This window comes from Podarcis cretensis (assembly GCF_951804945.1).
Source record: "Podarcis cretensis genome assembly, chromosome: 2".
NCBI lineage: Eukaryota > Metazoa > Chordata > Lepidosauria > Squamata > Lacertidae > Podarcis > Podarcis cretensis.
The window spans coordinates 111,482,549-111,498,424 of record NC_137171.1 but is presented as its reverse complement, the minus strand read 5'-3'; the positions used below and the strand labels follow the sequence as shown (position 1 = coordinate 111,498,424).

At 46.7% G+C, this 15,876-nt stretch overlaps 1 protein-coding gene across 1 annotated transcript; it reads left to right on the top strand.

The window, feature by feature from the left end:
• Window positions 1-4,328: 4,328 nt before the first annotated feature.
• LOC307208920 (uncharacterized protein) lies at window positions 4,329-15,105 on the top strand. Its single transcript, XM_079963961.1, has 4 exons — window positions 4,329-4,788; window positions 6,019-6,723; window positions 9,026-9,135; window positions 12,892-15,105. The coding sequence occupies exons 1-4, from the start codon at window positions 4,722-4,724 to the stop codon at window positions 12,961-12,963; spliced, it is 954 nt and encodes a 317-aa protein (XP_079820087.1). The 5' UTR covers window positions 4,329-4,721; the 3' UTR covers window positions 12,964-15,105.
• Window positions 15,106-15,876: the final 771 nt, after the last annotated feature.

The following is a 15,876-nucleotide window of genomic DNA, read 5'->3' as shown; positions in this document are numbered from 1 at the left end:
TCTTGAGGTCAGGCATGATGGGAGTTGTACTCCAATAACTCTGGGAGGGCACTTGCTTCAGAAGATGGATGGGATCGAAATGTAGTCATAAATGAGAAGGCCCAGCGGGAGAGGGAGGGGCCTCCATCCTGTACTTCCTAGTTTTCTCCTGCAAATACTCCTTAATGGTGTTTCCCCCCCTCAGCTGTGCAAAAAGTAATTAAATATAGTGGAGATGAGGGTTAAGCATTCCTTATCAAAGGCAACAAGTGGGACTTTGGAGTCAAATGTTTTGGCATATAAAGGAAACCACAAGTCTGGGGGTGCTGTTGGCTTCATAACGTCTAGCTCCATGCCTGGGCCAATATAACTTGAGTCTGGTGCCTTATTACATATTGCCCAGTCTCAAATCTTCCATTCTTGGGCAAGGTGATTGAGTGGTTGCTGAACAACTCCAGGCACGCTTGGAAGAAGCGGACCATTTGGATCCCTTCCAGTCGGGATTCAGGCCTCATCATGGGACTGAAACTGCCTTGGTCGTACTGGTCGATGATCTCCGGTGAGCTAGGGACAAAGGTGAGAGCTGTTTCCTAGTTCTGCTGGATCTCTCAGCGGCGTTTGATACCATCGACCATAACACCCTTCTGGATCGTCTAGAGGGGCTGGGAGCTGGGGGCACTGTCCTACAGTGGTTCCGCTCCTTCCTCCTGGGCCGTGTTCAGAAAGTGGTGGTGGGGAATGAGTGTTCAGACCCCTGGGCTCTCACTTGTGGGGTGCCTCAGGGTTCTGTCCTTTCCCCCATGCTTTTCAACTTCTACATGCACCCGCTGGGAGAGATCAGCAGAGGGTTTGGTTTGAAGATGGCAATCATATTACATCAGGTTAAACATACCCAACTTGCTCAACCGTTCCTCTTAAGGCTTGATTTCCAGACCCTTTTATTATTGTGGTCATCCTCCTCTGCATTCGTTTCTACCCCTCCCAGAGCTACAATTCCCAGAGTTCGTTTGTTTTTTAGTTAATTTATATATCACCCTTTGTCAGAGGACCACAGGGTCATTCACAATGTGAAAACACCCCAGTTTCCTGTGAAGGAAGGATTGATTGTTTTAACCACTCTGGGGATTGTATCTTTGGGAGGGGAATAGGAGTCTCCCCACAACTATGAAACTGCAGCTCCCAGAATTATTCACATAACTATTCACATCCGAAGGCAGCCCTGTCTAGGGCAGCTTTATAATGTGTAATATTTTATTATGTTTTTTACATACAGTGGTACCTCAGGTTACAAACACTCCGGGTTATGGACTTTGCTAGCCCGGAAGTAGTACTTCAGGTTAAGAACTTTACCTCAGGATCAGAACAGAAATTGCGCGGTGGCAGCGGGAGGCCCCATTAGTTAAAGTGGTACCTCAGGTTAAGAACAGTTTCAGGTTAAGAATGGACCTCCAGAATGAATTAAGTTCGTAACCAGAGGTACCACTTTATGTTAAAAGCCACACAGAGTTGCTGGCGCAACCCAGTCAGATGGGTGGGGTACAAATAATAAAAGTATTGTTATTATTATTGGTACCCTTGTCCTTTAAATGTGAGGTGTGAATGTGGCCTAAATTCCTGAGTGCTGTGAGTTCTTCATTAAGCCTTCCTGGGCAGCACTTGGTTGGCCTGACTGAATTACTGACAGCCCTGCCTCCTGTAGAGGTGGATTGGGGCCTGCTTGAAGGGACAGTCACAATAAAAACTATTCTCTTCAGAGTCAGTAATCAGGAGGATGCGGCATTGCCCTGAAGAGAGATTCTGAATCCCATAAGGTCAAAGGCACTGTTTCTTCATTCTTGCCTTATACGCACCCAACCCAGTCTCAATTCTTTTATTTGTCATCTTGCGTTGGCCTCCCACTGCAAGGGGATGTGTTGACTTACGAATCAAACGCAGTGATGGCAATGACTCATGCGCAGCTTCGGTGAGCAGCAAATGCTCCCAAATAGGCAGTTAGTGGCACAGGAGATGGGTTTCCATGCTCACTGATTGTCCATTATAGGCCAGGTAATGGCTTTTCAGAGCTTGCACCTAAAGAAGCGTGCTTTGGAGGTTGCTTGCTGCAGTTCAGGACACGGCGCCTGTGACTCTGATAACTGTGTAGTCAAGAGAAAGAATGGATCCTGCAACAAAATGTTGCAGCAGCGTGGCATGCTGCACTGTTAAGGATTCCAGTTGCTCTTTGCCTCTGAATAGCAGTTGGTGGGGGAAGGACAGCAAGGGACATGCCATTGTGCTCAAGTCCTGTCCACCAACCTACAGACCCTGGACAGTTAAGTCCAGTCAAAGGCGACTATGGGGTTGCGGCGCTCTTCTCGCTTTCAGGCCAAGGGAGCCGGTGTTTGTCCACAGACAGCTTTCCGGGACATGTGGCCAGCATGACTAAACCGCTTCTGGCACAACAGGACACCGTGATGGAAACCAGAGCATACGGAAACACCGTTTACCTTCCTGCCACAGCAGTACCTATTTATCTACTTGCACTGGCGTGCTTTCGAACTGCTAGGTTGGCAGGAGCTGGGACAGAGCAATGGGAGCTCACCCCGTCAAGGGGATTTGAACTGCCGAACTTCCTATCTGCAAGCCCAAGAGGCTCAGTGGTTTAGAGTCTACAGCGCCACCTGCGCCACTTTGCAAGACTGCTTGACTAGACAAGCCTTTGGTTTAATCCAGCAGGGATCTTCTTGCTTTCTTAGTCCCCATTACTAATATTTTTCACCCCAGGGGTCAGTCGGTATCTCATAGCCACTGAACGCATGCCTTCATTGGGTTCCATACGATTCTTCCACCAAAGAGGCCACCTGTATTTTTCAAACCATGTGATTACCTCAACTTTTCTCATATTCCGCATGGGTTGGTGCCTTTTGGCAACAACGCTCAGAGCCCGGAAATAAGAAAAAGGAAGTTTCTGATGAATGTAGCTTCTCCTATCTTAGTGCTCCCATGGGAGAAGTCGCTACTCCAGATCTGCCTTTGATGTGTTAAAAGATGTATTTGAAGAGCATTTGGAAATTTTACAAGCTGTATCAAAAATAATGTGAGATCTGGTACCACTATCCTGAAAGTTGCAATAGGTAGATTTGGAACTTCATTGTGAGATCTGAACGAGAATGCCCTCATGCTGCAAAACTAACTACAAAAACAATTATTCAGGGAGAATGCTACCAGGAATGTGGGGCGCTTTTTTGCACTTTCTGCCACATGTACAACTATCTCCTTGTTGGACAGAAGCCCTAGGTGTGTCCAAGATGCAGTGAGTTCTTTCCCCTGAGGCCAAGGTGACAGACATGCCGAAACTTAAGAGAGGCTGTGGGGTGAGGCCTTAAGGGACGTTATAGCTGTGTCCCTTTCCCACAAGGATCGCTCTCTTGCTGCTGGGGAGAATGAAAGTGTTGGCAGAAGAATATCACTCTGAGGAAGAGGGAAACATTCACTTAGAAGAGGCCAATACCTTTCCAGAGGAACAGCTATCCTCTGGTGTCAAGGATGCTCTCAGGCATAGGTCAGCAATAAAACAACACAGTGCCCGATGTCAGTGAAGTTCACTCTTCATTCAAAGAAACAAAACTGCTCAGGCCTAGTGATCACAGCAAATCTTCCCAGTAAGTCTTGCCCCAATGAGGCAGTTGTGAGGACTGAAGGTCCCTACCTTCGCATTGCTCTCTAAGGCTCCTCTTTCCAAGTAGAGGAGACACTGACTCTGAGACTCTGACGCCTTGTCTGTCTCTGTTGCACCCTCTTCATTTCTCTGCATGTTCTGAAAAACCACGGGAGAGTGGAGCTGGTTGCAGCATGAGGTGGAGCCACACTGCTTCTTCAGCAGCCCGATCTCTGCCTCTTGATCCCTGCTCTGCTTCTGCCTCTGATTCTAGACTGCTCTCTGGCACAGCCTCTTCCTGCTCACTAAACCCTGTTGCCTTTTCAGCTTCCGACATCACGGCCTCCTCCCAGTCTGCTCCCTCTTCTCCCTCTGACCACTCATGCTCATCCCATCACCAGTTCCCTGGCTCTGAGCCTTCTTCCTCTGGGAGTTCCCTTGGGGGTCCCCTAGCTGGTGCATCCCACCACTCCTCCATCCAACCAGTCCACCAGGACAGTTACTTGTCTGGAGGTGGGAAGGATCCTAGTAGTAGGTGATTCAATTAAATAGCTGGGTGTGTGATGGGCATACAGACCGCAGAATATACAAATGTAAGATTTTTTTTTTAAAAAAAAACCCAGTATATCTGAGTTGTTCATGGGTGCTTCAAAGCATGGCGATACCTATGGATTTAAGGAAGTCCCTTCAGCTCTCATGGTCTCTTATTCCTTTGCCCCTAGAGTATTCAGATAACGCTCCAGTTTTCTCTTCCATTTCCTAGAAAGGTTTTCTAGTGAGAGGAGATGCAATAAAAAGAAAAACTGGAGAAATCTGGTTTGGAAAAGCTCTGACCCAACTGGAAGAAAGGTTTTAGCCCCAGATGAAAGGCTGTTTTATTACACTTTACTGGCTATAATTTTCTCGCTGCCCAACGCCACCGGATGAGCTCCCTTATCACTAGGCAGAAGCACCTCCATTTTAATGGAAACACTCCTTGGTGTCACTGGATACCAGGCGACCTCCTTCCCATAAAACCACCCCATTTGTTTTGTTCCCATAAAACCATGCGATCGCTGGCACTCCTGCCTCGGGCAGCCGGTGAAGTCGCTAAGGAGCAGCTACAATGGAGCCGGTTCTAGCTGCCCCCTGGAAGATCATCTTCCCAGCAATCCTGTGCCTTGCAGAAACCGGTAAGACCTCCTGGATTCGCACCCAAATCTGGTGCATATTTACTTGGAAGCAACTCCCACTGTGGTCAATGGATCTTGCTCCCATGTAAGTGTGCTTAGGAATTCAGCCAGTGTGTGTGTGTGTGTGTGTGTGTGTGGCAGAGGCCAGAATTTTTGACACACAAGCTGCAGACAGTGTAGTGTAGTGATTACAGTTGATGGATTAGGACTCAGGAATTCAACCCCCTACTAAGTCCGGAAGCTCTCTGCGTGACCTTGGGCCAGTCACCAATTCTCAGACTAACCAACCTCATGGGGTTGTTATGAGGATAATACGGAAGGGAGAGTGATCTATGCCATCTTGAGCTCTTGGAGCAATGTGGAGTGTCAGTGCAATAATAAGCAAATGAAAGCCGTCCCTCCCACTGGGCAATGTGGAGCAGGCTGTCTCATGCAGCAGATTTGGGGGACCATTCTGGGGAGCCTTCCCCTGTTGAGTTGGATAGCTCAGCATGGTGCTGATAATGCCAAGGTTGCAGGTTCAATCCCCATAAGGGACAGCTGCTTATTCTTCGATTGCAGAGGGTTAGACTGGATTTCCAGGGTTTCCCAAACTTGGGACTCCAGCTGTTTTTGGAATACAGCTCCCACTGTCCAAAGCTAGCAGAACCATTGGTCAGGGATGATGGGAATTGTAGCCCAGACCAGCTGGAAACTCAAGTTTGGGAAACATTGGGCTAGATGATCCTCTGGGTCCCTTCCAACAAGGTTGTCTTATATCGTCAGACCACCGCTTTGTTTGTCTAGCTCAGTATTGTTTATGCTGAGTGGCAAACTCTTCCCAAAGCTAGCCGTACCCAGAGATATTGGGGATTGAACCAGCATGTGCTCTACCACTGAGCCATGCCACCCTCTCCCTTCAGTATCCAGCTGGGAGCCAGTGTGGTGTAGTGGTTAAGAGCGGTGGACTCGTAATCTGGTGAACTGGGTTCGCTTCCCCGCTCCTCCACATGCAGCTGCTGGGTGACCTTGGGCCAGTCACACTTCTCTGAAGTCTCTCAGCCCCACTCACCTCACAGAGTGTTTGTTGTGGGGGAGGAAGGGAAAGAAGATTGTTAGCCGCTTTGAGACTCCTTAAAGGGAGTGAAAGGTGGGATATCAAATCCAAACTCTTCTTTTTCTTGCATGAAAGAACTATGAAGGTGGTAGAGAGAATTCCGGTGCAGGAATTTATATATTTCTTATTTTCAGCACCCACAGGTCCCGTTATCACCAAAGGAACCGCTGCAGAAATGAAGCTATCACTCAGCATAAGTGGCGATACCGTCACTACAGTACACTGCACTTTGCCATTTGCAACAGCTGTGGATGTTGCCTTAATGGCAGCCCACATCTCTCGAGGATGTACAGTTATATTGACTCTAAATGTCACAGCTCATGGGGAAAACACAGTTGTTACTGCCGGAGGAAGTAGCACCACCACCATCAGAGGAATTACTAGAGCCACTACTGGAGAAGCCGGCAACAATGCAGTGGGCGGGGAACTTGAAGGCCCCATTTTGGGATGTGCTGCCCACACAACCACCCCTGACGTCTCCACCATGGCTTTGGAAAGTTCCTCTGAAAGCACCTCTCCCAGCGTCAACGGCGCTGCTTCTACAACCCCCCTGTCTGCTCCCTACGCAACTTCTCTGGATCCTGAGAGCATTGCTATAGCAACCCAAACCGGAGCTGGGTTGGATGTTACAGGAAGTGACATCAGCTTCTTGGGGGAAGGCTCCCCTGGCCAGGAAGATTTTGCCTCGACAGAAAACCCTGAGGATCTGACCTTCCCTTCGATAGAGAATTTTACTGGCACCGTTGCTGTGAAAACTAACACCCCGCAGCAGGAAGAGACCACCGTCCCGCCTGTAAATGCCACTCCCACTCTTAGAAAGTCCACGGTCCATGCAGAAGGTAATAAGCAACCAATCTATAGCCCCGCTGAGTTGGCTTCTTCAGGGTAGAACTGCATGTTACTTTAGGGCACTGGGCATAGTTAAATGGCACAATACAGTGGTACCTCGGGTTAAGTACTTAATTCATTTCGGAGGTCTGTTCTTAACGTGAAACTGTTCTTAACCTGAAGCACTACTTTAGATAATGGGGCCTCCTGCTGCCGCCGCGCCGCTGGAGCCCGATTTCTGTTCTCATCCTGAAGCAAAGTTCTTAACCCAAGGTACTATTTCTGGGTTAGCGGAGTCTGTAACCTGAAGCGTATGTAACCTGAAGCGTATGTAACCCAAGGTACCACTGTATCTGCTTTCAATTCAGTGGGCAATTCAATTCATCACGCTTTCGATTCAGGGCTGGGAGAAACCCCTGCCTGAACTTCCTTCTGGTCAGTGCAGGCATTGCTGGGCTAAGGTGGGCCAGTGATCTGATCCAGTATAAGGTAGTTCCTAGGTTCCTGCTTCTGCAAAGTGGTTATTTGCTTTGGTAAACCCAGAGCAGACTCTCCAAGTGTCCCCATTTTCCAGGGACAGTCCCGGATTTACAGAAACCGTCTGGTTTCTGATTTGACCTCAGAATGACCCACTTTTCCTTAGGGTGTCCCTATTTTCATCGGAGAAATGTTGGAGGGTGCGGAGTTACTTGACCCCTCAGTCAAGGAGATAGTATACAGTGGTACTTCGGGTTACATACGCTTCAGGTTACAGACTCCACTAACCCATAAATATTACCTTGGGTTAAGAACTTTGCTTCAGGATGAGAACAGAAATCGTGCAGCGGCGCAGCGGCAGCAGGAAGCCCCATTAGCTAAAATGGTGCTTCAGGTTAATAACAGTTTCAGGTTAAGAACAGACCTCCAGAACGAATTAAGTTCTTAACCCGAGGTACCACAGTACAACCTTTAGAAGACATCTGGGCAGCCCTGTATAGGGAAGTTTTAAAAAAATGTTTTATTATGTGTTTATATACATTGGAAGCTGCCAGAGTGGCTGGGGCAACCCACCCAGTCAGATGGGTGGGTAGAAATATTATTATTATTATTATTATTATTATTATTATTATTATTATTATTATTATTAAATAGGGCACCCCTGTATTCATCAGAGGAATGTTGGAGGGTATGCAAATAGGGGACACTTTGTGGGGGGAAATTGGTTGGTGGAAGGAGGGGGATGCCTAACACTTCTTCTGTCTGCTGATTCTCCCAGACTTAAGGACATTCCTCCCCATTTGGAATGCAAACATGGGGTTTGGAACCCCACATTTGCCTTGTAGTGGCTGGGGCTGGTTGGAACCAGATGGATGCAAGGCTGGGAGACCACCAGCAGGTGGAGCCAGAGTCAACGACAGGCAGAACCAACAAATTCTAGCCTTGTCTGCCACTGTCCTCCCCACTGAGTTCTACAAGGGCAACGGTGAGACGAGGAGAGGATGGTGAGGAAACCAACAGGCAGTAATGCAGCCCCTTTGAACACGTAATATGTAAGAAGGCAGGCAGGTGGGGGGAAATGAGGTTGGTGGCTCCATTCAGTCTTAACAGAGGGCTGTCGGTTTGAGCCCCATGTTGGGCAAAAGATTCCTGCATTGCAAGGGGTCAAGCCCTACAATTCTATGATCCTACAACCGAGCTGGGATGCGGGTGGTGCTGTGGGTTAAACCACAGAGCCTAGGACTTGCCGATCAAAAGGTCGGCAGTTCGAATCCCCGTGACGGGGTGAGCTCCCGTTGTGCAGTCCCTGCTCCTGCCAACCTAGTAGTCCGAAAGCACGTCAAAGTGCAAGTAGATAAATAGGTACAGCTCCAGCGGGAAGGTAAACAGCGTTTCCATGCGCTGCTCTGGTGCGCCAGAAACGGCTTAGTCATGCTGGCCACATGACCCGGAAGCTGTACGCCGGCTCCCTTGGCCAGTAAAGTGAGATGAGCGCTGCAACCCCAGAGTCGGTCACGACTGGACCTAATGGTCAGGGGTCCCTTTACCTTTTTACAACCGAGCTATGACCCAGTAATGGTGGAGGGGGTGACAAGGAAGCAGGAGTAGCAGCAGCTGGGTTCTCGAAACAGGATTTATAAGACAATTCAACATTCTCACAATAAAGGGGTTTCTGGGCCTTCCCAGAAATCCCTACTTTCAAGCAAAAATCTGAGCTGGAGAACCCCCAATCCCCCAAGCTGCCATGTGTTTAGAATGTGGATCACCCATAAGAAGTTGTTGATGAGTAAATTGTTGTCAGTTTACTTCACATATCTTATTCCTGTCGTTTTGTAGAGAACACCACATGCCATCCCAACTGTGGTGCTTTCCCAGGATGGGCCACAGTCCTCCTATGCCTGACGATGTCATTCTTCATTTTCATGCTGGTTGGCTTCCTGTTTTTGGTAAGTTTATTATTATTATTATTATTAAGAATTGGTCAGCTCTGGGTACAACGCCTGTGAAACCTCACCAGAGGAGAGAAATAGCATTTACAGCTGCCAGGAAGTCAGGCGGACCCTGAAGGTCTCTGAAAAAGGCAGGGCAATCGGGTGGAGTAGAGTAGAAAGTTAGTCTGGAACTTTGTTCCCGGTCGGTGCCTGTTTTCCCTTGTTACAAAATGCTTTTTCCTCCTCCACAAGTATACCCAGGCCCATTCATTTGGCACAGGACACAACTGTCCCAAATGTGAGCCCTGGAGGAAACACTAAGCCATCACTTTGATGGGAGTAATCCTACTTAAGAGAGGTGATGCTTAAGAAATTTATTTAACTGATTGTTTAACGCAAGACTGGGAGCATTGCAAGTGGCCTGCACTGTGATCCATTTGAAAGTGTGACTCCCTGCTAAGTCCATGAACTTAAATTGTCCTGTTATGTATATGAGATCAATTTCATTTTGTGAGATATCTTGGGAGGACTTTGATCAGAAAGACAGCATAGGAGCTATTTAAATCAGAGTCGGGAACCCTTTTCAGCCAAAACGCCACATTCAAGGGCTTGTATGCTACTTGTGGGAGGAGCCAGATGCCAAAGTGGGTGGAGCAATGAATATTACCTTTTTCCTTTGCATGGCTAGAATGTAGTATTCATACCGTTCGACCGTCCCAATTTAAGTGGGACAGCAGAAGCCATCCTGGCTTCTGATTAGATCCTGGAATATCCTGTTTTCGGTCTGGTGCTCTGGCGCAAGTCAGCTGGCTCCCACAAGAGCTTGGGACCAAAAAACAAACAAAAACAAGCTTCCCAATTTGGATCACCCAGATATTGGAGGGTATGTGTGTATTCAGTACAAAACCAGAGGTTTCTGAGCAGTGTAACAGGGTGTACCTGGGGAGAGACCTGAGGGCCAGATAGAGAGACACAGACAGCTGCATTTGGCCCCTGTGCCTGAGGTTCCCCACCCCTACTTTAAATAAATAAAATAAATATAATAAGTTTGCAAATCTTTCCTCTCCCCCAAGGATCTCAAGGAAGCCTACATGGTTCTTCTCCTCCCCTTGTTTTATCCTCACCACAACCTGTGTGGTAGATGAAAAGAGGGCCCTCACTCTTCTTCTTCTTCTCCTCCTTCTTCTTCTCCTTCTCCTTCTTCTTCTTCAATCACTCATAGCCAAGTAAGACTGTCTTCAATAAACACTATTTTAACAGTGAGTCCGTAAGTGACTGTGGAGGCCAATTCTGGATCCACATGCCCTTCCACAGTGGGGACATAGGTTTCCAGGCAGTAGTTGATCACAGTGAGGGTTTGCCAAGCATGCCTTCCTCTTAGCACATTTCTTCCTTTCGTCCTGAGTTTGAGCGTCTTCACAACCCATAAAAATAATACAAATTCCTTCCAGTAGCACCTTAGAGACCAACTAGGTTTGTTATTGATATGAGCTTTCGTGTGCATGCACACGAAAGCTCATACCAATAACAAACTTAGTTGGTCTCTAAGGTGCTACTGGAAGGATTTTTTTTTTAATTTTGTCTCGACTCTGGCAGATCAACACAGCTACCTACCTGTATTCAAAACCCATGACACCTTTGGTGGAGGCTGTTCTCTAATTGGAGCGCTTGCAGGCCAGTGTTAACCATTCGTTAGTGTTTATACTACATTTTTAAAGATTTGCCTTGAGAGATTCTTTGAACTTCTTTTGTTGACCACCAGCAATACGCTTACCATTTTTCAATTTGGATAGAGTGGTTGCTTTGGAAGACGATAATCAGGCATCCCCACAACACCCACCCTGGCCCTGACCTAACAGTTGTAGCCATGGGCAAGATGGCTAGCGGAAAAGACCTGGAATGTGAAGATGCTCTTAAGTTTTAGGACGAAGAGGGAACTTAGGCTGGATCCAGATGTGCAGCAGAGTCAGAGTTGGAAGGGTGTTCAAAGGTCATTGACTCTTTTGATGAAAGAAGCCCAGTAATGACTACAGAAGAATGTGATAAATGTTGAGGTAACCGGATGGACTGCGTCATTTCAGACTGGAGGTGATGGCAGATGATCTTTCCAAATGCTCCTCTGTGTTAAAGAAACAAAACAAAACCCATCCATAGAAAACCAGCTGAGCAGGCTAAGGGCTGGGCTGGAACCTTTCTCCCTGGTGTTTTTAATTTTCTGTTTGCACAGCGTTTTGCTTTGTCTTTTTTATCGGAGACTGCACACCGTCTGCCCTGCAACCCTCCGGAATGACTCGCTCTGCTTTATTCCCAACCTCATTGTTCAAATCAGGCCTTGAATTTCAGTAGCACAGATCAGTAACTGTAGGCTCTGGACTTAATGCTCTTCCAGGAGGGTGGCTGTTCTGGTGGTAAACTGTATTACTTCACATGGACTTATGGGCACCCTCTTAATACAATACAACATTTCTCCAATGAAAATAGGGCCGTCCTAAAGAAAAGTGAGGGATACAGGTGGTGCTGTGGGTTAAACCACAGAGCCTAGGACTTGCCAATCAGAAGGTCAGCGGTTCGAATCCCCGCGACGGGGTGAGCTCCTGTTGTTCGGTCCCTGCTCCTGCCAACCTAGCAGTTCGAAAGCACCTCAAAGTGCAAGTAGATAAATAGGTACCGCTCCAGCGGGAAGGTAAACGGCGTTTCCGTGCGCTGCTCTGGTTTGCCAGAAGCGGCTTAGTCATGCTGGCCACAGGACCCGGAAGCTGTACGCCGGCTCCCTCGGCCAATAAAGCGAGATGAGCGCCGCAACTCCAGAGTTGGTCATGACTGGACCTAATGGTCAGGGGTCCCTTTACCTTTACAGAAAAGTGAGATATTCTGGGATCAAATCAGAAACCAGGACGGCATTACTTCAGAATGTGCATTACTTCTTCACTTACTTCAGAAAGCCCTGGTGTGTACATTCGGGTGAAATCCTGCTCATTCTGCTGAATAGGATGGCCCTAGACATCTGCCCTCCAAGCTTTACCCTAATGGCACCACTGTAGTTCAGTGAGCTAAGTCAGAGATTTAGGAAGCTGTGGCCCTCCAGTTGTTGATGTTGTTCCACCAACCCCAGACTTGTGTGGCCAATTCTCAGGGATGATGGGGGGTTGTAGTATGAAAGCCTGCCTCCTTCCCAACAGACCCTCATGTGTGTTGAGATCAGCAGTGGGGACCTTTGTGGCAGTTCCTCCTCCCTCAGAAGTTTGGAGTGGGGGCCTTCTCCGTGGTAGCCCTTCAGTTGTGAAATTCACTCCCTGCAGAAGTGTGCCTGGGCTCCTCACTATACAGCTTTCGGCGAATGCTGAAGACGCACCTTTTTACCTTGGCCTTTCACACCTGAGATGTGTGTTTTCAGCGCCCTCTCTGTTCCTGCAGCTATAATATGTTTTAACTGTTTTTAATTCTGAATTTTTAATTGTTTTTACCTACCCTGGGACCTGGGCAAGCAATAAATTTAATAACGCATAATAATAATAATAATAGGCCAACAACATCTGGGAGGGCCCCTTGCTTCCCATCCTTAAGTTAAGTGATGGTAAAAAAGGTAAGGAAATATTGAGCTGAAGTGGCAGCTGAACAGTCAGTAGACCGTAGAGTTGCAATGACTTGGACCTTGGGTGCGCCTCTCTGAATATTTTGGAAGCACAGAGTGCCATCACCTATGAATCACAGCACCTCCTTATCAAGTCATACAACATACATTTATATATATATTCCTTCTTTTCCTCCTAGTTTCCATACTGGACAAAGGTTGCACATCCCACCGCTGTGGCATGCAGCTCAGCTCTTCGAACGCCAACTTAGCAGTTTTCCAGAGAGAGAGAGAAAGAGACTTCGCTGAAATGTCAAAATGAGTCGGCTGTGTAGCTGCTTTTCTAGATATCAGGGTCTTTCTTTCTTTCTTTCGTTTTGCGGCTTCGATATGTTTGCTTTTGAAATAAAAATCCCAGACAGTGGACAGTTTTCACCCACTTGAATTTTGACTAGCATATGTAATCAACAGCCTTCTCTTGACAGTCCCAGAACCTGTTTCTAGTGACAGGACCCTGTCTTGGAAACACGTGAAGTTATAGGGAAAGGAGAGGGTTTCTGTAATTGGTCACTGGGCCTGAGTTTCTCCAATCCTTTCATATATGGTGGTCCACAAAAGAATGGAAAAAATCCCATTAACTTCCTGATTGGCTCCCTTCTCTATGCCCAGTTTTCAATAAAAAGGCAAAAAGAGAGGCTTTATTGTTGATCTACATACAGTGGTACCTTGGGTTACATACGCTTCAGGTTACAGACTCCGCTAACCCAGAAATATTACCTCAGGTTAAGAACTTTGCTTCAGGATGAGAACAGAAATCGTGCTCTGGCAGCGCGGCAACAGCAGGAGGCCCCATTAGCTAAAGTGGTGCTTCAGGTTAAGAACAGTTTCAGGTTAAGAACGGACCTCCGGAACGAATTAAGTTCTTAACCCAAGGTACCACTGTACTGTTTACCTAGCTGATCCTTGGTCACACACCATGATATTTAGGGCTATTTCTTTCATTCCTGTTCATGGTGAATGATCATGTGCTTCTTAAGGGGCAAAAGCAGCAGATGAATTGTTTTCTCCTTACAGAGCTTGAAGTGTGTTTTTTTTTTGGGGGGGGGGTGGAACGTACCTGTTGAATTCCTGTCTGTTATGAAGTTGTTAAAGTTACTGGAGCTTTGCCAGAAAAGGGGAGGCAATTCTCATGATTCTTATTTTGTTTATGTTACTGAAGACTGGATAAATTAGTACCAATGAGCTGTAGTTCCGGGAGCTTGGGGGAGGAAATTTTGTATTTCTTGATTCTTTCTGTTAAATGCCTTTTGTGGGATTGGTTTGTATTAATGAAGATGTTGTGACATGCTAACCACGTGTTCTGGTTGTTCATGTTTGTTCATGTGCCCAAGGAAGATGAGTATTTCTCAGCTTTTTTTTTTTTTTAACCTAACATCTGCATGGGCTTTCTCCCATGTAAATATAAGCAGGGTTGCATCTGAAATTACTGTATTTTTCTGTGTATAAGATGAATTTTTTTCTTAGTTTTTATACATGGGGGTCGTCTCATACAGTGGTACCTCAGGTTACAGATTCTTCAGGTTACATACGCTTCAGGTTACAGACTTTGCTAACCCAGAAATAGTACCTTAGGTTGAGAACTTTACCTCAGGATGAGAACAGAAATCGTGCAGCGGCGGCGCAGTGGCAGCAGCAGGAGGCCCCATTAGCTAAAGTGGTGCTTCAGGTTAAGAACAGTTTCAAGTTAAGAACAGACCTCCAGAACGAATTAAGTTCTTAACCCGAGGTACCACTGTACATGGTTTTCGGCAGGGCGATCAACAACTTTTCTCAAGAAATTCTTAATAATTTTGGGTTCGAAAAAATAGGGGTCATCTTATGCATGTCTTATACACAGGAAAATACGGTACTTCCATGGTGTGGAGTCCAAAGTACAGATGGGTCCCGACCTCCTAGTTGAAGTTGGATACACTAGACAGTGGCTACATTCACATGACAGTTTATTCCATTTTCACTGAGTTTCCCTGTTGATTTCCACATTATACTTGAGCTTTCACATGATGTAAAGGCCACTTCCTGAACTATAGAAGAATATATACATACGCATTGTGACTTGCCATTATTTTTATTGCCTACAGTTTAGTAATTCTTTATTGTAATTGTTAAGTGTAGACTGCTTAATTGTTTTTTGCTGATATTTAATTTTGCTGTTTGCTGTTATATTCTAATGGATTATTGAATATTGCTCTATTTGATATAAGTTTTTTATTTTATTTTAAAGTTATCATGACCTTTTTTGTATCAGATCAGATTGTGGTTACGTGTGTGATCTTTGCTGCCTATTTGTTGTTCCTTCAGCCTGCGAACTGCCTTGTGCATCATAATATGCAAATTAAAAGTGAAATGAAAAAATAGAGACTTGCACTATTTTTTTGGGCAACATCTGTTTAATTATAAATATACAAGTTGAGCAGGGCGGAGGCAGGCAGGTGGGCAGTGATATATCTTAGGACAGCATCAGTTCTCTCCCTAGAGCAGCTGCTCACCTTTTCAAAAGTTCCACTGCCAAAACCAGCCAACCAGATTTTCCTCTCCTTTCCTGGCTACTTTGATAGGGCAAACTGTTTCTATCCTGCCACAGAGACAGAGACAGAGAGATCGCTAAGTTCAGCCATACCCATGGTGGCTGGTAATTGTGATCACATACTCGCCAGCTCCAATACTTTGGCCACCTCATGAGAAGAGAAGACTCCCTGGAAAAGACCCTGATGCTGGGAAAGATTGAGGGCCCTAGGAGAAGGCATTTCCCAGTAGTGATGTATGGAAGTGAGAGCTGGACCATAAAGAAGGCTGATCGCCAAAAAACTGATGCTTTTGAATTGCCAGCAGGCAATTGATCAAGTGAAACAAAACCTCAGAAAAAAGGTTACCGTATTGGCCTGAATATAAGCCTCACTTTCCCCCCAAATTCTGACCGTGAAAAGTTAAAGTGCGGCTTATATTCGTGACCTTGCAGAATGCAGCCAGGAGCATGGGGCAAACAGTGCCAGGAGCACAGCAAAACGGCCACCCGCCTTGCGCGTTGTCCTCCATCCTCTCCCCCAAGGCTGGGAAGGGAGAGAGCGAGGAAGGGGAAAGGCTGGGGGCAAAACAGCATGGCTCCCCCCCACCCCAATGTGCAGCCA